We start from the raw sequence: 19,599 nt of genomic DNA, 5'->3' as shown, positions 1-19,599 counted from the left end.
CCTGTTGTGAATCCTCTTTTATTGTTGTTTGGTGTTATAAATGACCTAAATATGTTAAGGTTGTCCTAGATTATTGCAATTTTTATATTTTCAGAGTCACCTTTGAAATTTTATAGGAAGTTATTTTTCAGATATTAGCATCTTGCTAGCAAACAAAAATATTCTGTACCTACATCACAACGTCAACAAATTGTCTCAGAGTTAGAAATCACTTTAAGAATGTTTACCACATTCCTAGGTTAGAATTTAAAAAGCACATTTTTAAGAAAGTTCTTTAGTTTGGCAATTTAAATGGATCCAATTGTAACTTGTGAGAAAACAACAATTAGTGACAGGTCTCATACAGTTATTTTGGAGTAAATATGTTTGTGAAAATTTTTAAAATTGTGAATTTTAAGATTTTCTGTCAACCTGAATTTGCAACTTATTTGTACATTGTAGTTTCTGCCCATTGAGGAGAATATGTTTTTGAGGACGTTGTTCACAGCATCACACAGTGTCCCTTTTATGAGGACCCATGGGAGAAATTTCTCTCAGGTCTCAGTACCAGAAAAAGCTGTACTTCTCCTGAGCAACTGGTTTGTTTTTATTTTATGGACACTGAGAATCTTTGTTTCCCCCTTTGCTTTGGCCACTAAGAAGCTCAGAACTGAATTTGTGGCCCATCTTTAGCAATTGTACAGGATTTTATGGCATGCATTTATATACTAATTTTATTTGCTAGCTTTATCCTATATTCTTACTTTACTCTCTGACTTCTTCATTTATTTATATCCTGTTTATATATGTGTACATATATCTTCATCTGTTTTATATAATATGTCTGAATATGCTGGGTATGTATATGTGAGAGTATGTGTATATTTATATACACTTGCACACATATATGTACTTGTGTGATTGTGTGTGTATATCAAAGAACAGCTTCAAATATTTTGCAAAAAATGGGATATAAATAAATAGTGCAAGAATACTTATATTACTAATTTCAGTCTTTAATCAGTGAAGAAAGTCTGTGATTGCTTTTAAATGATTAATCTTTTTGCAACAAAATAACCATGCTTATGGATCAGCATGATTAGTGTTATAAATTCCATCTGAAGGATGATTTTTGTCTTTTTTGTTTGTTTTAGAAAAGGGAGGCACTTATGTTTGAAAAAGATTGTGCCACTAAACTAAAGGAGAAGCAGCTTTTTAAGATATTTCCAGCTATTAACCAAAATTTTCTGGTGGACATTTTCAAGGACCACAAGTGAGTGATGGGATTATCTATAATTTCTATTGTGATGTCATTGAAAGTGTATTATTTTAATTTTTCTGATAACAAGTAATCAGTATATTATAAACAATTAAATGCAATGTACATAATGCAGAAAGTGAGCAGGTTTTGGAAACTGGTTTATAGGCCTCAGTTTTTTTCTCATATATATACTAATGTGTGTGTTCTTTGTATGTGTAAGCCAAATTTTTTTTTTTTTTTTTTTTTTGGATAAAGGCTTTCTGTGTTATATGTACTGATAGTGTAATCCACCCTGGATGTTAATAATTTCTAAAAGTTTTGGGATCGTGATGGGTAAAATATTTCATTGTTGTTTAAATTTTAATTTTGTGGATTACTAGGAAGGTTGAACCTTTTCAATTAATTTATTTTTCTATTTATTGCTTACCTTTGCCTGTTTCCCATTTGGTTCTTTGTATTTCTTCATTTGTGAGAGCTCATTTTATATGTTATATGTAGTTATCTTTGTTTCTATAGATTATAATTATTATTTTACTCTGATACTTAGCTTTTAACCTGGCATATAGTCACTTTGGGCATATACATGTTTTAATTCATATGTTTTATCAGAAAATCATTTCCTTTATTGTTTCCGAGTTTAATGTCATTTTAGGAAGTCTGTCCTTCCCCAATATTATAAAAATATTTTCTTCAGTGTTTTTAATAGTTAAAAAGTTTTAAATAATCTAGTATTTCCCATTTATCCAGGAGTTTTAAGTTTTCAAAATCCTCTAAATTTTGTGTATGGTATGAGGTAGAGATTTAACTTAATTGTTTTTCCAAATAAGCAACTGGATGAATAGATTATCTTCACCCACTGATATAAAATACAACCACTATTATTTGCTAAATTCCAAAATATACATTTTCCTTTAAAGATTTTTCAGTTCTGTTGAGCTCTTTGTTTTGTCCTGGGTTTCCACCATATTGTTTTAATTATCGTAGTGTTACACACAATGTTTGATGTTTGGCATGTTAGGAATACTTCTGGTTTGAATAATATATATTTCAATCTTAATATATTTCTTAAATTTGTATTTTGGCAAGAGATGTTTTGAATAGATGCCTTTTTATAACTGAGAATCTAATATGGATTTTTCTTTAGTTTATTAGTGTATTTCAATCACAATAGATTTCTAGAATAAAACCTATTTTACCTTCAGATTTTTATTTTTGATTTTTTTTCTTTAAATGCAGTTTAAGAATTGATTTCAGGATTTTTGCACCAGCAATTAAATGAGATTGGTCTGTGATTTTCTGTTCTTGTGTTCTCTTTGGCATATTTTTGGTTTCAGAGTTTTATTTAGTATTAGACTTAATAAAGTAACCTGGAAAGACTGCTGTTTTTCTGTATGCTCTAGAAAGTTTAAGTAAATTAGTACTTTGAAGGTTCTGGAGTTGTACCTTTTCAGAGAGAAGGTCTTCAGAATCTTTCACTATCTTAAGGTTATTGCTTTATTCAGATTGCTTTTTTCATGAGTCTGTTCTGGTAGTTTGTTAGAAAATCAGTTTTAGAAAACCTTAGTTTTCAATCTTATTATTGTTAAGTTATATGTAATATTATTTGATAATTAAAAACACTGTTGTGTATTTGATTGTATTCCTTTTTCTTTTCCTAATGTTTTTATTTTTCTGTGTTCTGTTTTTGCTCTTTATCAGATTGGCCCTTTTACGAATTTGCATGTTACCCTTGTGCAGGCGACATGCAAATCTTCTCTGTACCTTTCCAATGTTAGTATATGTGCTGCTGGAGCGAGCACCAGGTTGATCCTTTTAAAGAACAAGCTCTTCTTTTATTGATCAAAGTCTATTTTATATTTGTAATCATTTATTTTTGTTTTTAATTTTTGGCAATTCCTTTCTATTTTTGATAATTCCTTTCTCTTAAAATTTGTTGATGTATTTTCAACTTTTTGGCTAGTTTGTTTCCTTTCAGTCTTTAATAACAAATACACTTACGGGCATTAATTTTTTCTTTCTATCATGTTTTTATATATATGTAATACTTTGATTTTGATATGTAGTATTTTCATTTTTATTATTTTTAAAATAATCTCTAATTCAGATTGATTTTCTCATTTACCCAAGGCTTTTTAATTTTCTAAATGGTTTAATGGCTTTGGTGGTGAGTGGGGTGAGGGTTATTGCTTATTTTGTTTTGTTTTATTGAGGTACAAGAATGTGGCCTGGAAGAGTTCTTTTTGAAATTTAAGATTTTCTTTGTGGTTTAATACATGATCAGTTTTTATAAATATTACATGAAAGTGCTTTTGAAAAAGAATATTCTCTGCTGAGTATGTAGAGTTCTAAACATGTCACTTAAATCAAGTTTTTAATGTTATTATTCCAATCCACAATTTCCCTATTTGTTTTTGCTACCTAACTTGCTGTTTTCTTAGAGTTATGTGTTAAAATCTCCCCAGGGGGTGCGGTGGGGGGTGCGCATGGGGATTAGGGGAGTGGCACTGGTATATGGCAACTCTCCTTTATAGGGACCTGGGGCAAGAAGGCCAGTTGTAAAAAACCTAGAGCTGTGGGTCCCCAGACAAGGTAAGGGGGACGGAGTGAGTCCTTCCTGGGGATGCCCAGAGTGATGGGTTAGTCCGGCCCATCAGGGTAGATGGTCAGTTGCCTCCATTTGTTTTCCACCAGCTGTATAATTTTTTCAGTTAGCAGTAGCTTCACCATCATCCTGGTAAGAAGGGTAAGTGGGTTCAGTTACTGAGAATATGCCTACAGTACAATGTTCCAGGGCCATACTCCTCTAGCATCACTAGTGGAAGATACTGCCTTCCAGCCCCATGAGTAAGCAAGCCCGTAATTTTAAGGGCTATTTAGGATGTGGATAGTTGCTGGTAGCTTCTACCCCTAGGAACCTCTGTTTGTTTTGTTGAGCATATCTGAGGCAGCAAGATCAGGGCTAAAGTGGAATTGGTAGTTCAAAATGGTTCTCCATCAAAGGTTGTCTTCATTAAATTGAAGAAGAACAAAATGTCACACTACTTAGGGGAACTATCACATTTCACAAATATTCCTTTCTTGTCAGCTCTTAATTACCTGGTCATTGGAAGAGATCAGAGGCATATAGCCTGAAATAATGAGCAGTATAAAATCATTTATAATTTGCTTTGAAATGAGTTTCTTTAGATATTGGAACATGAGTGTTTCAAGTCTTTGTCAATTTGTAGAATTTGATACTGCCTGCAATATAGAATCACTGTGAAAATATGCATGAATAATTAAGGGTGAGAGGTAGGATAGTGTTTTACTTTTTCCTTTCTGTGTCCCTGCTTAGAGTTTCTCTGACTAGAACCTTACGGTTTAAGTAAAAAGTAAAATTTGACACAATAAAAATGTCAGTTTAAAGATTTTTTGTCTGCGTTTGATGTTTGAAGGAAACTGAAACCATGTGTGTGAATCCAGCAAGGGACCTAAGAAGTATAGGTGATAAAATGAAAGTAAGATTTGTTGTGGATAATCAATCGAATAAAAGATCAGACAGTGAATTAATTATCAATATGTTACCTTTTGGTATTAATTTACAGAAATTAGTTTTGGGGGGCTTATTGTTTCCTTCTTATCACTCTTGAGTCTTTGAGATACATAAAGTTAGTGTTTAAAACTTAGAAATGAGCCAATTTTTCATATTTTAAAATGTTTGAAGTGTTGCTTATATTAATGTTTTCATATAACTTTTTTTTTATTGACATCATATTTATAACTCTCTACAGCTATTCATTAGAACACACAGTCCAGTTTCTAAACTGCGTTCTTGAAGGAGACCCTGTGAAAACAGTTGTAGCGCAAGAGTTTGTTCATCAAAATGAGAATGTCACTTCTCATGCTACACAGAAGTCTAAGGAGAAAAAGGTATAGAGTTACTTATTTTTTATTATAAAGTAAATAATTTCATATGAAAATGTAATTGGTTTGTTGATGTAATTTAATGATTATTTCTCACATTTTAACTAGATTGGAAATTTAACCACCAGTAGCATATTTCATTTAGGTGGGATATCTGTTCAAAATAATGAATTTGTAGCCGATTATGATTTTTTTATTCAATGTCATTGTGTATGGTAAGCACTTGAATTTCTATAACTTTCTGTATAGACTCTACACAGTAGCATATGGGGCTTAATTGAATAACGATGGGGTGGTGCTATGGTGGGTTTTAGGATGTAAATATGTTAAATATCTAGGCAGAAAATTTTAACTATTTGAGAATCTGCCAAATTTTTATCCAAAGTGGCTCTACCATTTTATGTTCCCACCAGCAATGTATGAGGGTTACAATTTACCCACATCATCTCTGACACTTGTTAATATCTGTCTTTTTGATTATAGCCATCTTAGTGGCTGTGAAGTTGTCCTAAGGGTACATGGGATTTGTTTTAATCAGATATGGTAAGATACCTAGACATGGAAATGTTATGAAGGAAGAAATTTATTATACTCACAGATCTCTAGAAACAGGAGGCATGGCCTGCCATCCAGGGCCACCTGGAGAAGAACCAGGGTCAGTCAGGAGACAGGGAGCAGAGTGGAAATGTGGGCAAGAGCCTTTTTTGTGGTTTCTGTGGGGAGGAATAGGTGAGGCAGGGTAAACAGGTTTAAGATTGGCTAGTTTGAACAGTTTCAGCGGGCTCTGGGGAGTAGGAACTGTCCCTGGTGTTCTGGTATCTGGCATGGGTGATTAGACAATGTGGATGGTGACCCTGAGGTTGAGAACCCCATAAAGGAAGTAGTTGAGGGTATGAACTCTAGGTTGGTGGGTTTACATATGTAAGGTATGCTAGCAGATGAGTTGTTTGCTATCTCTCAGAATTGGCTAACCCCAGGGTTCGGGGTACTGCCTCTCTAGGGGTTAGCAAGGCCCTGGATGTCAAAGCATCAGAAAACAGGAAATAAAAGAAATGGTTAATAAAGAATCTCTTTGTCATTTTGATCTGCACTAGTCTTCAGGGAAGACTAGTGATGTTGAACACTTTTTCATGTGCTTATTGGACATTTGTATATCTTCTTTGAAGAAATGTCTATTTGTATTCCTTGCCCATTAAAAAAAGTTTTTTTATTTTTGAGTTGTATGAGTTCTTTATATAGTCTAGATACGAGTCCCTTACCAGACATATGATTTGTAAAATTTCTCCCATGTTGAGGGTTGTCTTTTTGCTCTTGATGGTGTCTTTTATTTGAAGCACAAGAGTTTTAATTTTGATGATGTGCAGTTTATCTTTTTTTCTTTTGTTGCTTGTACTTTTGGTGTCATATTTAAGAAACCATTGCCTAATCCAAGGTCGTGAAGTGTTTTTGTTTTTCATGTTATATAGTAATTTTTTTGTTGTTTGTTTTTATATTTTCTTCTAAAATATAGTTTTATAGTTTTAGTGCTTGTCATGTTTAGATCTTTGATCCATTTTGAGTTAATTCTTTAAAAAAATTTCTTTTAATGTTTATTTTTGAGAGGGGAGGGAGGGAGACAAAAAAGAGAGAGACTGAGCGTGAGCGGGGGAGGGGCAGACACACACACACACACACACACACACACACACACACACACACACACACACAGATTCTGAAGCAGGCTCTAAGCTCTGAGCTATCAGCACAGAGCCTGATGTGGAGCTTGAACTCACGAACTGTGAGATCATGACCTGAGCCAAAGTCGAATACTTAACCAACTAACCACCCAGGCTCCCCTGAGTTAATTTTGTATATGGTGTATGTAGATAGGTATCCAAGTTCATTCTTTTGCATGCAGATATCCAGTTGTCACAGCACCGCTTGTAGCAAAGATTGTTCTTGCCCCATTTAATTTTCTTAGCATTCTAGTTGAAAATGAATTGACTATAAGTTTATTGCTAGACTGTCATTTCTGTTCCATTGATCTGTATGTCTGTCATCATACCAGTTTCACTGCCTTGATTACTGTAGGTTAGTAGTTAAGATTTAAATAGGGAAATGTGAGTTTCCAACTGTGTTCTTTTCTCAAGATTGTTTTGCCTCTTCTGGTCCCTTTGTAGTTCTCAACTTGCCATTTTCTGCAAAGAGGGTTTTGTTTTCTTTTGTTTTTTTGTTTTTGTTTTTTTTAGTTTATTTATTTATTTATTTATTTTTAGTAATCTCTACACCCAATATGGGGCTTGAATTTATGACCCTCTTATCAAGAGCATGCTCTTCCAACTGAGCCAGCTGGAATTTTTATGTGAAATGTATTGAGTCTGTAGATTAACTTGAGGTGTATTGCCAGCTTAACAATATTGTGTTCAGTCCATGAACATGGAGTATCTTTCAATTTACTTAGGTCTTAATTTCTTCAACATTGTATTGTAGTTTTGAGTGTAAATTTTGCATGTGTTTTGTTAAATTTATTTCTAAGTTACTTTATTCTTTTTGATGCAGTTATAAATTAAGTTGTTTTCTTAATTTTATTTTTGGATTGAACATTATAAGTGCATAGAAATATAATTGATTTTGTTTATAAATTTTGTGTTAGCTTCAGGCTTTTTTTTTTTATCATCTGTTATTCTTATTAATTAAGACCACCAGGGATAACTTGTGTTCAATATATCACCATCACTTTATTGATGTATAGGATTCAGTTAATTTTTGTATTCATGTGATCTGTTAGTGCTAAATATGCCTGTGTTCATCATGGATAGATAGGTATAGTATTTCATAAGATGCAGAGAGGATACAAGTTGATGATGAGACTGTCAAGGCCAAGTGGGAATGAAGATTATTTCTTCTTTCTCCTGATAATAGAGCAAGGGACTTTGGGTCATTATGGTGATAGAGGAGGTGATGAGAAGAAGGTGTGCCTGCTCAAAATGGCAGATGTTCAAATAAGAAAAGTAGATTTTGTGAGTTATGTAGACATTGGCCAAAAGGTAGACTTTAAGTTATTCTGAGGATTATTCTTAGCTTTTTTTCACAAAATATAGGCAGGTATCATAATGCTGATAAAAATATTTTAACATTTGTGAGCAGAATACTCTGTCTTTGATATCCTAGGACCCGAAGGGACCACAGATACTAAAGGGGAGTATCCTGGTATCAGTAATATTTTGGCTTATCTATTTTCAAGGAACTAACATTTAAAACTGTGTTTTATTAATACTACTATTTTTCCTTTTACCCTTTAATAAAATTTATAAGTTTGTTAACCATGGGAGATGGTTTTGGTATTATAGTACATAAGTGGCACTAATGAGGTGAATTCTTAGGAAGCATATATTTCACTTGGCCCTTGTTAATGAGGTTATAATAAACCATATCAGTATGAAGTGGATATAAAAAAATCATAGTTTTATTTTGAAAAAGGGTAGCTATTTGAGAAAGTATCTCTCATTATATACTTTTTTTTTCTTTTTAAAAGAATAAGAAATAAAGGGTCTCTTCCCAGAGAACCAAATGTGATTTGCATTTTTTAGTATGAACACCAACAGAGACTCTAATGCTATGAAACATTTATGTTCATACTGTAAGCACTGTGGCTTTTCAAAAGTCATGGAAAGCATTTTTATTAACCCCTCCTTTAAAATGTTTGATTTTTACCAGAGATTCAAGCCATCTACTCATGGAATATTTAAACATTAATATGAAACAAGCTTGTGATTAAGTACGGGCAAGAGTGACAAAAGGATGTGTGTGGGTCCTATGAATATTCTGATGTGAGAGAGAGCCTTGTGTTCTTTCATAAAATAAGTTGGGTATTTGTTGTAAAAGTAAATCAACTGTGTATTTACAGATTTTTGACTTCGGTAATGAGTTGGAGGATGATGATATCTTTATTCTTTAACTTGTTTTAAACCTCTAGAATTCTAGGGGCTAAATAAGCAAAGTGTAATGAATAAAAAGAATATACAGTCAATTACTATATTTTAGACCAGTCCCCCCCCCCCAACCTTTTGTGACTTCTGACTCTACTCATAGGCAGGAAATTTGAAAAAATGGTCAATTGGTAATATGTGTATTATATAATACATACATATAATTTAAATGTAATATTTAATATATATTAAATGCTATTACCTTAAAAAATTAAAGTGGCATTTTCTTAAAGATTGTAGAGTACCTTATAATTATAATCTTTGATAATATTTCTAATTTAATGACAATTTTCAGTTTTTAGAAATTTAACGTATACCATTTAATTTACTTTCAATTATATCAGAAAAGCATGATTTGTTTAAGATATTGAAGATTACATTTTTTTGGGAGGATTTTGGGATTGAGTTTATATAAAATGTTCATTAAATTACTTCGTATGGCACCTGATACTTGGAATTCTTTTAAGCTTTTAAAAAAATCCATTTAAACTATAATAATTAATCCCCACTCCTGCCCCCCAGTGACACACTAAGAAACATAGATCCCTGTTTGCGAGCAGTTGTCTGCAAATAGCACTTTAAAGTATGTGATAAATGAAAAACCAAACTGGACATAGAAGTCACTATATTTTGCTGTTTTTTAAACACTGACTTTTGATATTTTAGACACATCTTCAGAAACATGCAATTTTCTATTTGGTGGGGAGTATTTGAGGCATAATTATTTTCAGTACTTTGTGTTTTAGAGTTACTTTTGCTTGTATAATTTAAGGGTGTATTTTGGATGACAATTACTTGATAGATGATTTTTCAAAAGGCTTAGAAGTCAACACTACCATAGTGGCTAGTTGGTAGTGACCTGCCCCATAAACCTACTTATAATTTTTACTGTTAGCTATGGTCACTCTATATGCCCTTCTGTTTTAAAAAGAATACTATTTAGTTATTTTATTGATTGTTTTTTAAAATACATAAATTGAAATATGCCATTACTACTTTCAGTGATTAGACTTTTTGAATGGGTTTACAAACTAGAATTTGGTAAATTTTGCATTTGATAAATGAGTGTTATTCTTTGAATAGTGTGTGTTTTCTCTTTTGGCTTGATTTTGTGACCTAATTATATTTTGATAATTTTAGAGAACTTTTCAACATCTTCTAAGATAAGAGTGGTTAAAGGAGAGGTACCCTATAGCATGAAAAAATGATAGCCACGAAATGCATGACTTACTAGGTAGACTCTGGGGAGAGTCTGTTTTCTGAGAAGAAAGACAAAAAATGATAGAGGGGCGCCTGGCTGGCTCAGTTAGTAGAGCATGCAACTCTTGATCTCAGAGTTGTGGGTTAGAGCCCCACTTTGGGTATAGAGATTACTTAAAATTAAAATCTTAAAAAAAAATAGTAGAGCCCAATTTTCACATACATTTTCTGAAGGTAAAGCCTGTATTTTTCTACTTTCTTTGTATTTTACTCATTGTGTAACATCTTACAGGCCAAGAAATCGAAAGAGACTGAAGATATACCAAGTGAACCATCTTTCCAGGATTTTGAGTATCCAGAGTATAATGACTACAGGGCAGAGGCTTTCCTTCATCAACAGAAGAGAATGGAATGCTACAGCAAAGCAAAAGAAGCTTACCGGATGGGGAAAAAACACGTTGCCACGTTTTATGCCCAGCAGGTAAAAAGGAAAACTGATTACTGTTTCTTTGTCCCTTACGATGTCTGAATAATCTTAAAGCAGGTGATACTTGTATTGTGACTAGATCAAGTTATTCTGGGGAATGTAGATTATATAGGTGACATAAGGTATCCTGATATATAAGAAACGTATGGTTCTGAGAATTATGTCTCCTTTGAAATGCTCAATTTCTGTGGTTCCTTTTGCATTTATGACTTACATGAATTACTTTTTATTCTGACAGTCCATATTTTCTTTTAGGTTAAATTCTGTCATTCAGTACTACTTCTAAACAGATACAGGTTTTCTGAAGGAAAGACAGCAGAATGTTAATATTGACCACCTCAGGGTGGAATTACAGAGACCTTGTGCTTTCTATCATGTTTGAATTTTTAGTAATGTTATCACTTAAAAAAAAATTTTTTTTTAATTTTTATTTATTTTTGAGAGACAGAGAGAGAAAGCGAGCAGGGGAGGGACAGAGAGAGGGAGACACAGAATCTGAAGCAGGCTCCAGGCTCTGACCTGTCAGCACAGAGCCTGATGCGGGGCTTGAACCCTCGGACCATGAGCTCATGACCTGAGCTGAAGTTGGACACTTGACCGACTGAGCCATCCAGGCATCCCAGTAATGTATCACTTTTATGGTCTGAAAAAGAAAGTTACATTAATATCTTTCAGGGAAGTAAAATTTCTACTCAGGCTTATTGGACATGGTATTACAAGAAACCTGTCTGATTTCCTTTTTAGCTTTGTGGTTCCATATGGCTTACTTTTTGTGATTGTGTAAAGAGAGACATCAAACTGGTATAACCGCATGAGTCCCAATAACAAACCTTGAGAGATGGCTTCAGGGGTAACCACAGGGTGTTGAAAGGGATGAGGCCAGGATTATCAAAGGATAAACTAATGGATTCCTTCTTGAGAAGGGTTTATTTAACTTTTCCTCATCTATGATTTTTGGATCAGGAAATATGTTAGAATTGATGATTTAATATTGTAAGAAATATGTTATTAATTCACTGAAATTCACCTAAACTGTGGTGCATTCTTGCATATTAGCCCATTGCATTATTTAAAATTTTAGATTTGCTGTTCCCTTTTTTGTTCTACATTTTATTTGGGACAATTTTTGTTTCCTCATTGCCTTCTAAGTAGCAAATATCAAAAGTGTTTACTGGTGATCTTTTTATAATTAAAGGGTAGTCTCCATGAGCAGAAGATGAAAGAAGCCAATCACCTTGCTGCCGTGGAGATCTTTGAGAAAGTCAATGCCTCCTTGCTGCCACAGAACGTTTTAGACCTCCATGGGCTGCATGTGGATGAAGCTATAGAACATTTGATGACAGTTTTACAGCAGAAAACTGAAGGTAGGACTGTGGTAATGACAAATTATCAGTAGAAAATATGTTTTTGCTTATATTGGTAAATTTACCAATTCAGGAGAATCTGAATTTTCAGGCTCAGGATATCTGTGTCACATTTATAGATGTTTGTATTAGGTTCATTCTTCACATTCTTCAAGGGGACGTTCTTGGAAAAGAATACTCATTAGCCTGGTCATTAACATTTTGTTTTTATTTTCCTATTTTATTTAAAAAAAAAATTTTTTTTTTAACGTTTATTTATTTTTGCGACAGAAAGAGACAGAGCATGAATGGGGGAGGGTCAGAGAGAGAGGGAGACACAGAATTTGAAATAGGCTCCAGGCTCTGAGCGGTCAGCACAGAGCCCGACACGGGGCTCGAACTCACAGACCGTGAGATCATGACCTGAGCCAAAGTCGGACGCTTAACCGACTGAGCCACCCAGGTGCCCCTTTATTTTCCTATTTTAGTTATATTTGTATTCTCTTGTTGTATTTATTAAAGAGAGGGCATGGTGTAGAGAACAAACCAAGGGTTGATGGAGGGAAGGTGGGCAGAGGATGGGCTAAAAGGGGTGATGGGCATTAAGGAGGGTACTTGTGATGAGCACTGGGGGTTATATGTAAGTGATGAATCACTGAATTCTACTCCTGAAACCAATATTACACGATATGTTTACTAACTAGAATTTAAATAAAAATTTGAAAAAAAAATAAAGGGAGAGCATGGTATAATCTGGGAATCTTCTGTGACTTATAAATGAGACTTTTCAGGAATATCATACATCTTTATTCAGTAGACATTTATTAAAGCTAATAGATGTTAGATGTCACTTGTTCAGTAGATATTTAATAAAATGCAGAAATAAATAAGGTGTGGGGATTTTTACAGAATTATCACAAAAGGCAGACTTTCTGAGTGTTTGCATTACGGAAGTGCTCCCTCTCTCTCCCTTTCTGCTTGTATATGTCTTTGCAGGTCATGGAAAGGACACTACCTGCTTCTTCTCTAAATTCTACCTCTTCCCAGGGCTTTGGATAAGGATCTTTTTCCATCCAGTATCATGTACTTCATATACATTAATGTATCTTGTTTCTTTTTCATTATCAGATGGTAGCACTTAGAACTAAGTTCAGTCTGTTTTAGTTCCCCCATGCTCTAATACTAGAAGTCATCTCCTTTACCACTACTAGAGTAGTTTTGAATTCTCAACTTGCCTTTGTCTTTATCTTCCATTTTGTTGTGGAGACATGGAGTCCCATGCTTCAGCTGTGACCCTGTAGCTCCATAATCCTGCCTGTTATTAATAGTTGTATTGTTCTGGTTAGTAGATATATGAAGGCTTTAAACTATACTTTATATAGGTTTATCAATTCAACATGTATTATCTATAATTAATTAAATACTTGATTAAATATGACTGATGCAGAGGTTGAAAACTGATCTCTTTACCATGAACACCATGTTGAAATACTTGCAGTAATGTAATAAAACACTTGCATGCCCATGAATCTAAGTGAGTGATAATATTTTACCATATATACTTCATATTTTATTTTTATTCTCCCCTTTGTATTCTTCCCAGACTTTTTTTTAAAGATTTTATTTTTTTAAGTAATCTGTATACCCAACGTGGGGTTTGGACCCACAACCCTGAGATCAAGAGTTGAATGCTCTACCGACTGAGTCAGCCAGGCACCCCTACTCTTCCCAATTGTTTTCTCTTTCTTCCTTCTCTTTCTAGTGGAAATCAACATCTTTCAGGTTGGTTCCTAACTAGTTTTTAAAAATAAATACTTTACTATATGTATTTTCATCAATAATCAGTCTGTAGTATTTCTTTTGCGCATTTAAAAAAATGAATGTACATGATTTCACACTATACTTTTCAACCAAGCCATTTGTTTTCACCCAGTACAGTTTTCAAGATACACTTATGTTGATGGTCTGATTTTTTTTTTCTTGTAACTGCTGTACAGTATTCAAGTGTCAGGTCATAATGTATCCATTTCTTTACTCACAGGCATGTAGTTATAATGTCACAATATCAACATATCAACATGTGTACTCTCACTGCTATCTTCTTTCCTGGCTTTTTATACTGAAAAATTAAGAACCCATAGAGGAGTTGAAGTAATTGTATAATAAAAATTCATATATCTTTTACCTAGATCAATCAGTTGTTAACATTTGGCCATATTGCCTAATGTCTTTAAAATTGCTTTTTGCTGAACCATTTGAAAAAAATTTTTTTAATGTTTTTATTTATTTTTGAGACAGAGAGAGACAGAGCATGAACAGGGGAGGGGCAGAGAGAGAGGGAGACACAGAATCTGAAGCAGGCTCCAGGCTCTGAGCTGTCAGCACAGAGCCCGATGCGGGGCTCGAACTCACAGACTGTGAGATCATGACCTGAGCTGAAGTCGGACGCTTAACCAACTGAGCCACCCAGGAGCCCCTTGCTGAACCATTTGGAAATAAAATGTTAAACATTGTGGTACCTTACCTCTATATACCTCAGCATGTTTATCTCTCAGAAACAAATCCATTCTACATAATTGCAGTACCATTGTCACTTTTAAGATATTTAACATTGTTATAATATTGTCTGGCATACAGGCCACATTCACATTTCTCCAGTGTATGGAAATGTCTTGTTTAGCTGTGCCATTTTTTCCCTCTCAACTCAGGATCCAGTCAGACATCACATTCTCCAGTTGACTGTCCCATGGCTGTAGCCTTCAGAAAGTAGAAATAGTTCCAGGATGCCTGGCTGGCTCAGTTGTAGAGTGTGACCCTTGATCTCAGGGTTGTGAATTCGAGCCCCACATTGGATGTAGAGATTACTTAATATATATATATATATAAATAGTTCCTCAGCCTATTTTTTTCTTCTGTGTTATTGACATTTTTGAAGACTCCAAGCCTTTGGTAGATTGACCTACAATTTTAATTTCTCTGATTGTTTCCTCCGTGATTAGATTTAGTTAAAGTTTTTTTTTTTTTTTTTTGGTAAAAAATGCTGCATCGGTGATGTTTGGTCATCCTTGGTGAACATATCAGGAGACATAATATGGTCAGATTGCCCCATTATTGATGATGTTAAGTTTGATTTCTTAGCTGAGGTGGGACTCTGTTAGGTTTCTCTATGTAAATGTATCTTTTCTTTCTTTATAATTAACTAGTAATTTTTTGGCAATTGATACTTTGCAACTATGTGAATAACTATTCTCTTGCAATATTTCACCTAGTAATTTTAGCCTCCATTGATGATGCTTGACTGAATCAATTATTATATTGGTGGTTGGATAATGGTGTTTTAGAATTTGTGTTTGTACTATGTCTATTAGACATTCTTTGGTAAAGTAAAGAATTCTCCTCCTCTAGTTGTTTTTTAAATAGAATTTTGGAAATCTTTGAGAAAATCTAGAAAACAATAATAAAGATTTGAAAAGAGAAAATTTAAGAGCATTTTAAATATATTATTTAGTCTGGAGGAAAAAACTTATGTAGAAGTATTATAAGAGAATATTCTGTCTATAGAGGGTGAATACATCATTTACTCAATAAAAATTTGATTATTGTATATTCTAGGCATCAAGAATAAAGCAGTGAAAAAGATACACAGTCCCTATTTTTATGGGGTTTGGTGTCTAGTAGGGTAGATGACAGTGAGCAAATAGTTACATAATAATAAGCACCGTGATAAGAGAGTATAGGTTGCCATGTTTCATTTAGCATAAACTCCTAAATCCCTATGTAATCTGTTCCTTGCCTGCCTCCCTATTCTCATCTTATGTTTTGCTCCTCTTTCTGTTTTATCTACACTGTCATTTCTTGCCATGTAGGCTTCCCATTAATAGCCTCTTGCAGTACTCCTGTGTACCACAGTATTTATAAAAAGCTTATTATATAGTTGAATATTAAAATCTGTCTTTATGGCCAGGAATTGAGTCAGCAATGATTGTTGAATCATCATTGTTTATAGAACCTTTCATTCAACACCCAACAGCAACTTTTAAATAAATGATTGAATAAAGGGTAAGCATTCCTTTCATTTCATATATGAGGAAATTAATAATTTGAAAAGTTTACTAAAATGGAAAATAATAAGTGTTGGTAAGGATGTGGAGAATTGGAACCCTTTATATTGCTAGTGGGAGTATTAAATGGTACAGCCACAGTGGAAAAGGTTGGCATTCCTCAAAAGATGAAACACAGAGTTACCATATGACCTAGCAGTTCTAGTTATGTATACAAGAAAATTGAAAACACAATTCATCCACACGCAGACTTGTACATGAATGTTCATAATAGCCGAAAAATGGAAACAACCAGATGTCCATCAACTGATGAAAGGACAAACAAAATTTGGTATATCCATACAATGGAATATTATTCAGCCACAAAAAGGAGTCAGGTAGTGATACATGCTACAACATGGATGAACCTTGTAAACATGCTTTGTGAAAGAAGCCAGGTACAAAAGGGCCACTTTATTATATGGTTCCCATTTACGTGAAATGTTCACAATAGACAAACCAATAGAAACAAAGTATATTAGTGGTTACTGTGGCTAGAAAGTAGGGACTGGGGAGTAACTGCTAACAAGTACAGAATTTCTTTCTGAGACAATGGAGTGTTCTGGAATTAGTATTGATGGTTGAACAGTGTTTTGATATACTAAAATCCACTGAATTATACATTTTAAAATCATGAATTTTATGTTTTATGAATTATATCTCAATTAAAAAAATTACAAGAAAAAAAAGAGCTAAATAACTTGTATAAGGTGATGCTTGGTCAGACCCAATATACAAATCCTTTCTGAAGCCAGTCCCACTGTTGTGCATGTTGACACCTGTGGTAGTCTGTAGGTACTGTTAGTCACCACTAGATGGTAGTATTGTTGAACAGAAATGTATCCAGGGGAAAATCTGTGATTCTGCCCTCCACTGTTTTTAGTTATAAAAGATGATTGTCAAACTTGGGGATGAACAACAACAAAAAAGATATCTGACCCTTAAGTGCCTTCTGATTAGAATATACATCACTACCACCAATGATGTTTTTACTACTTTATAGGGATTTACAGGGAACAGAGGAACAGGTTAAATGGCACCATGGGGATACAATCAACAATATTTAGACTGTAAAAATCTAGGATAAATGATCCAAGCTTTTCAACCAGTTGTAGAGAAAAGCCCAGGGGGAGGGGGAACATTTAGATTAAAAGTTACTTCAGGGATATATCAACCAAATGCAATGTGTGGTCTTGTTTCAACCCTGATTTAAGTAAGTCACTGTAAAACCATTTTTTTTGAGGGAGACTTTCAGCCATTTTTAGAAACATGATATTAAGGAACTGTTTTTAAGATGTGATGGTAGTATCATGGTTCTTTTTATTTTGTAAGAGTCCTTTTTGAAATATGAAATATTTACAGTAGAAATGGTAAGAAATTTGAGACAGGCTTAAAAATGAGTTAAGTAGGGGTGCCTGGGTGGCGCAGTCGGTTAAGCGTCCGACTTCAGCCAGGTCACGATCTCGCGGTCCGGGAGTTCGAGCCCCGCGTCGGGCTCTGGGCTGATGGCTCAGAGCCTGGAGCCTGTTTCCGATTCTGTGTCTCCCTCTCTCTCTGCCCCTCCCCCGTTCAAGCTCTGTCTCTCTCTGTCCCAAAAATAAATAAACGTTGAAAAAAAAAAAAGCCAGCTCAAATTAAAAAAAAAAAAAAAAATGAGTTAAGTAGTTTTTTTTAAAGATGATAAGTGACAGGAATAGCCTGAAATTTGGGGACCTAAACATATACCTGAATTCATGCAACAAACATCCTTTGAACACCTACTTTATTTGAAGCATGTGATTCAACTGTTGAACATTTTCAGAGCAGAGAATTTAACAATGAAGTGTTATGGGGTGCTTGAGTGGCTCAGTTGGTTGAGCGTCTGACTCTTGATTTTGGCTCAGGTAAATGATCTCGTGGTTCAAGGGAGTGAGCCCTGCATCTGGCTCTGTGTTGACTGTATGGGGCCTGCTTGGGATTCTCTCTCTCCCTGTCTCTCTGCCCCTCTCTCACTCACACTTACTCTCAAAATAAATAAACATTAAAAATATATAAATAAAAATGAGGTGTTATACATGACTGCCCTGATAAGGGGAGCAGCGGTGAAGGAATGATGAGAGTGACTTATGGATAGTTAAGATATCTAAGGTTTCTTTTAAGTAAACTTTGTAATGTCACATCTATAAAGAACAATGTACAGGTAATAATTATATAGCATAAAAACTTTTTTACAAAGTGAATACCCTGTGTAGCCAGCACCCAGGAAGAGTTGAATTTTGAACAAAATATTGCTTGAAATAATGGGTAATGGACTAGTGTAGAAATGGAGATCTTAAGCAAAGAAGGAATTAGAAATATAAGCAACATACCCTCTTAAAATCCCAGGCTAAATATTGCCTTGGAGATGTGAGACTTGAAAAACTGTTTGTGGATCTGCTGGAGTCTTAGGGCAACTTAGTGAGCAGAATATAGAATATTTATATTATATATATATATATATATATATATATATATATATATGTATGTATCTATTTTATGCTAATGATCAAAACTTGTGCTATTTATCACAAAGGAAGAAGATATTTAGTTCATTAAATCAACTCTTAATTATTTTTTTTTTAATTTTTTTTTCAACGTTTATTTATTTTTGGGACAGAGAGGCACAGAGCATGAACAGGGGAGGGGCAGAGAGAGAGGGAGACACAGAATCAGAAACAGGCTCCAGGCTCCGAGCCATCAGTCCAGAGCCTGACGCGGGGCTCGAACTCACGGACCGCGAGATCGTGACCTGGCTGAAGTCGGACGCTTAACCGACTGCGCCACCCAGGCGCCCCTCAACTCTTATTATTAACAGAGTTTTTGTTACTTTATTGCAGCAGTTATTGACTTTCAGGGTTTATGTACTTAATTTTCACAAGATCATATCCAAAGCAAGAGCTACATTCTTGTAAGAGGCTTAGATTCATTTGATATTTAAAAATCATCTCTTTGGAAGAGTTTCTTCTTTTCTTCTTCTTCTTTTTTTTTTTTTTTTTAAAGTTTTATTTATTTATTTTTTAGTAATCTCTACACCCAATGTGGGGCTCAGACTCATGACCCTGAGATTGAGAGTTGCATGCTCTTCCGACTGAGCCAGGCAGGTGCCTTTGGAAGAGTTTCTTAACAATTGTCTATCTTTAACAATAAGATAGTCCATGCTGTAATTAGTGGATTTGCTAATAGCGATTCCTGAAGGGTGATATCTTATAAAGTAGTTGCTTTAGATCCCATTTTACTGATAAGGAAACAGACACAGATAGGCAAGTAACTTGTCCATTGTCATACTGCCCAGTCATTTGGTGGCAGAGCTCCTAATCAGACCAAAGCTGGCTGGCTGGCT

At 34.3% G+C, this 19,599-nt stretch overlaps 1 protein-coding gene and 1 non-coding gene across 13 annotated transcripts in view; one reads left to right on the top strand and one right to left on the bottom strand.

Annotated features, from left to right (window-relative positions):
* Positions 1-19,599, top strand: part of N4BP2 (NEDD4 binding protein 2) — an 86,386-nt gene that overhangs the window by 57,771 nt on the left and 9,016 nt on the right. For 11 of the 12 annotated variants that reach the window (XM_019829617.3, XM_019829622.3, XM_045056447.1 and 8 more), the window contains 4 exons: positions 1,134-1,252; positions 5,011-5,149; positions 10,604-10,792; positions 11,994-12,162. In XM_019829617.3, coding sequence (XP_019685176.2) covers positions 1,134-1,252; positions 5,011-5,149; positions 10,604-10,792; positions 11,994-12,162 — 616 coding nt within the window. Of the gene's footprint in view, positions 1-441; positions 579-1,133; positions 1,253-5,010; positions 5,150-10,603; positions 10,793-11,993; positions 12,163-19,599 lie in introns of those variants that run through there. The other variant, XM_019829623.3, reaches the window with a different exon arrangement.
* Positions 2,933-3,039, bottom strand: LOC111560298. Its single transcript, XR_002742055.2, has one exon. It is a non-coding gene; the product is annotated as a U6 spliceosomal RNA (small nuclear RNA).

Source organism: Felis catus, chromosome B1, assembly GCF_018350175.1.
Source record: "Felis catus isolate Fca126 chromosome B1, F.catus_Fca126_mat1.0, whole genome shotgun sequence".
In the NCBI taxonomy this organism is placed as follows: Eukaryota; Metazoa; Chordata; class Mammalia; order Carnivora; family Felidae; genus Felis; species Felis catus.
Note: the sequence above shows the minus strand (reverse complement) of the source record. Positions and strands in the feature narration are given on the sequence as shown.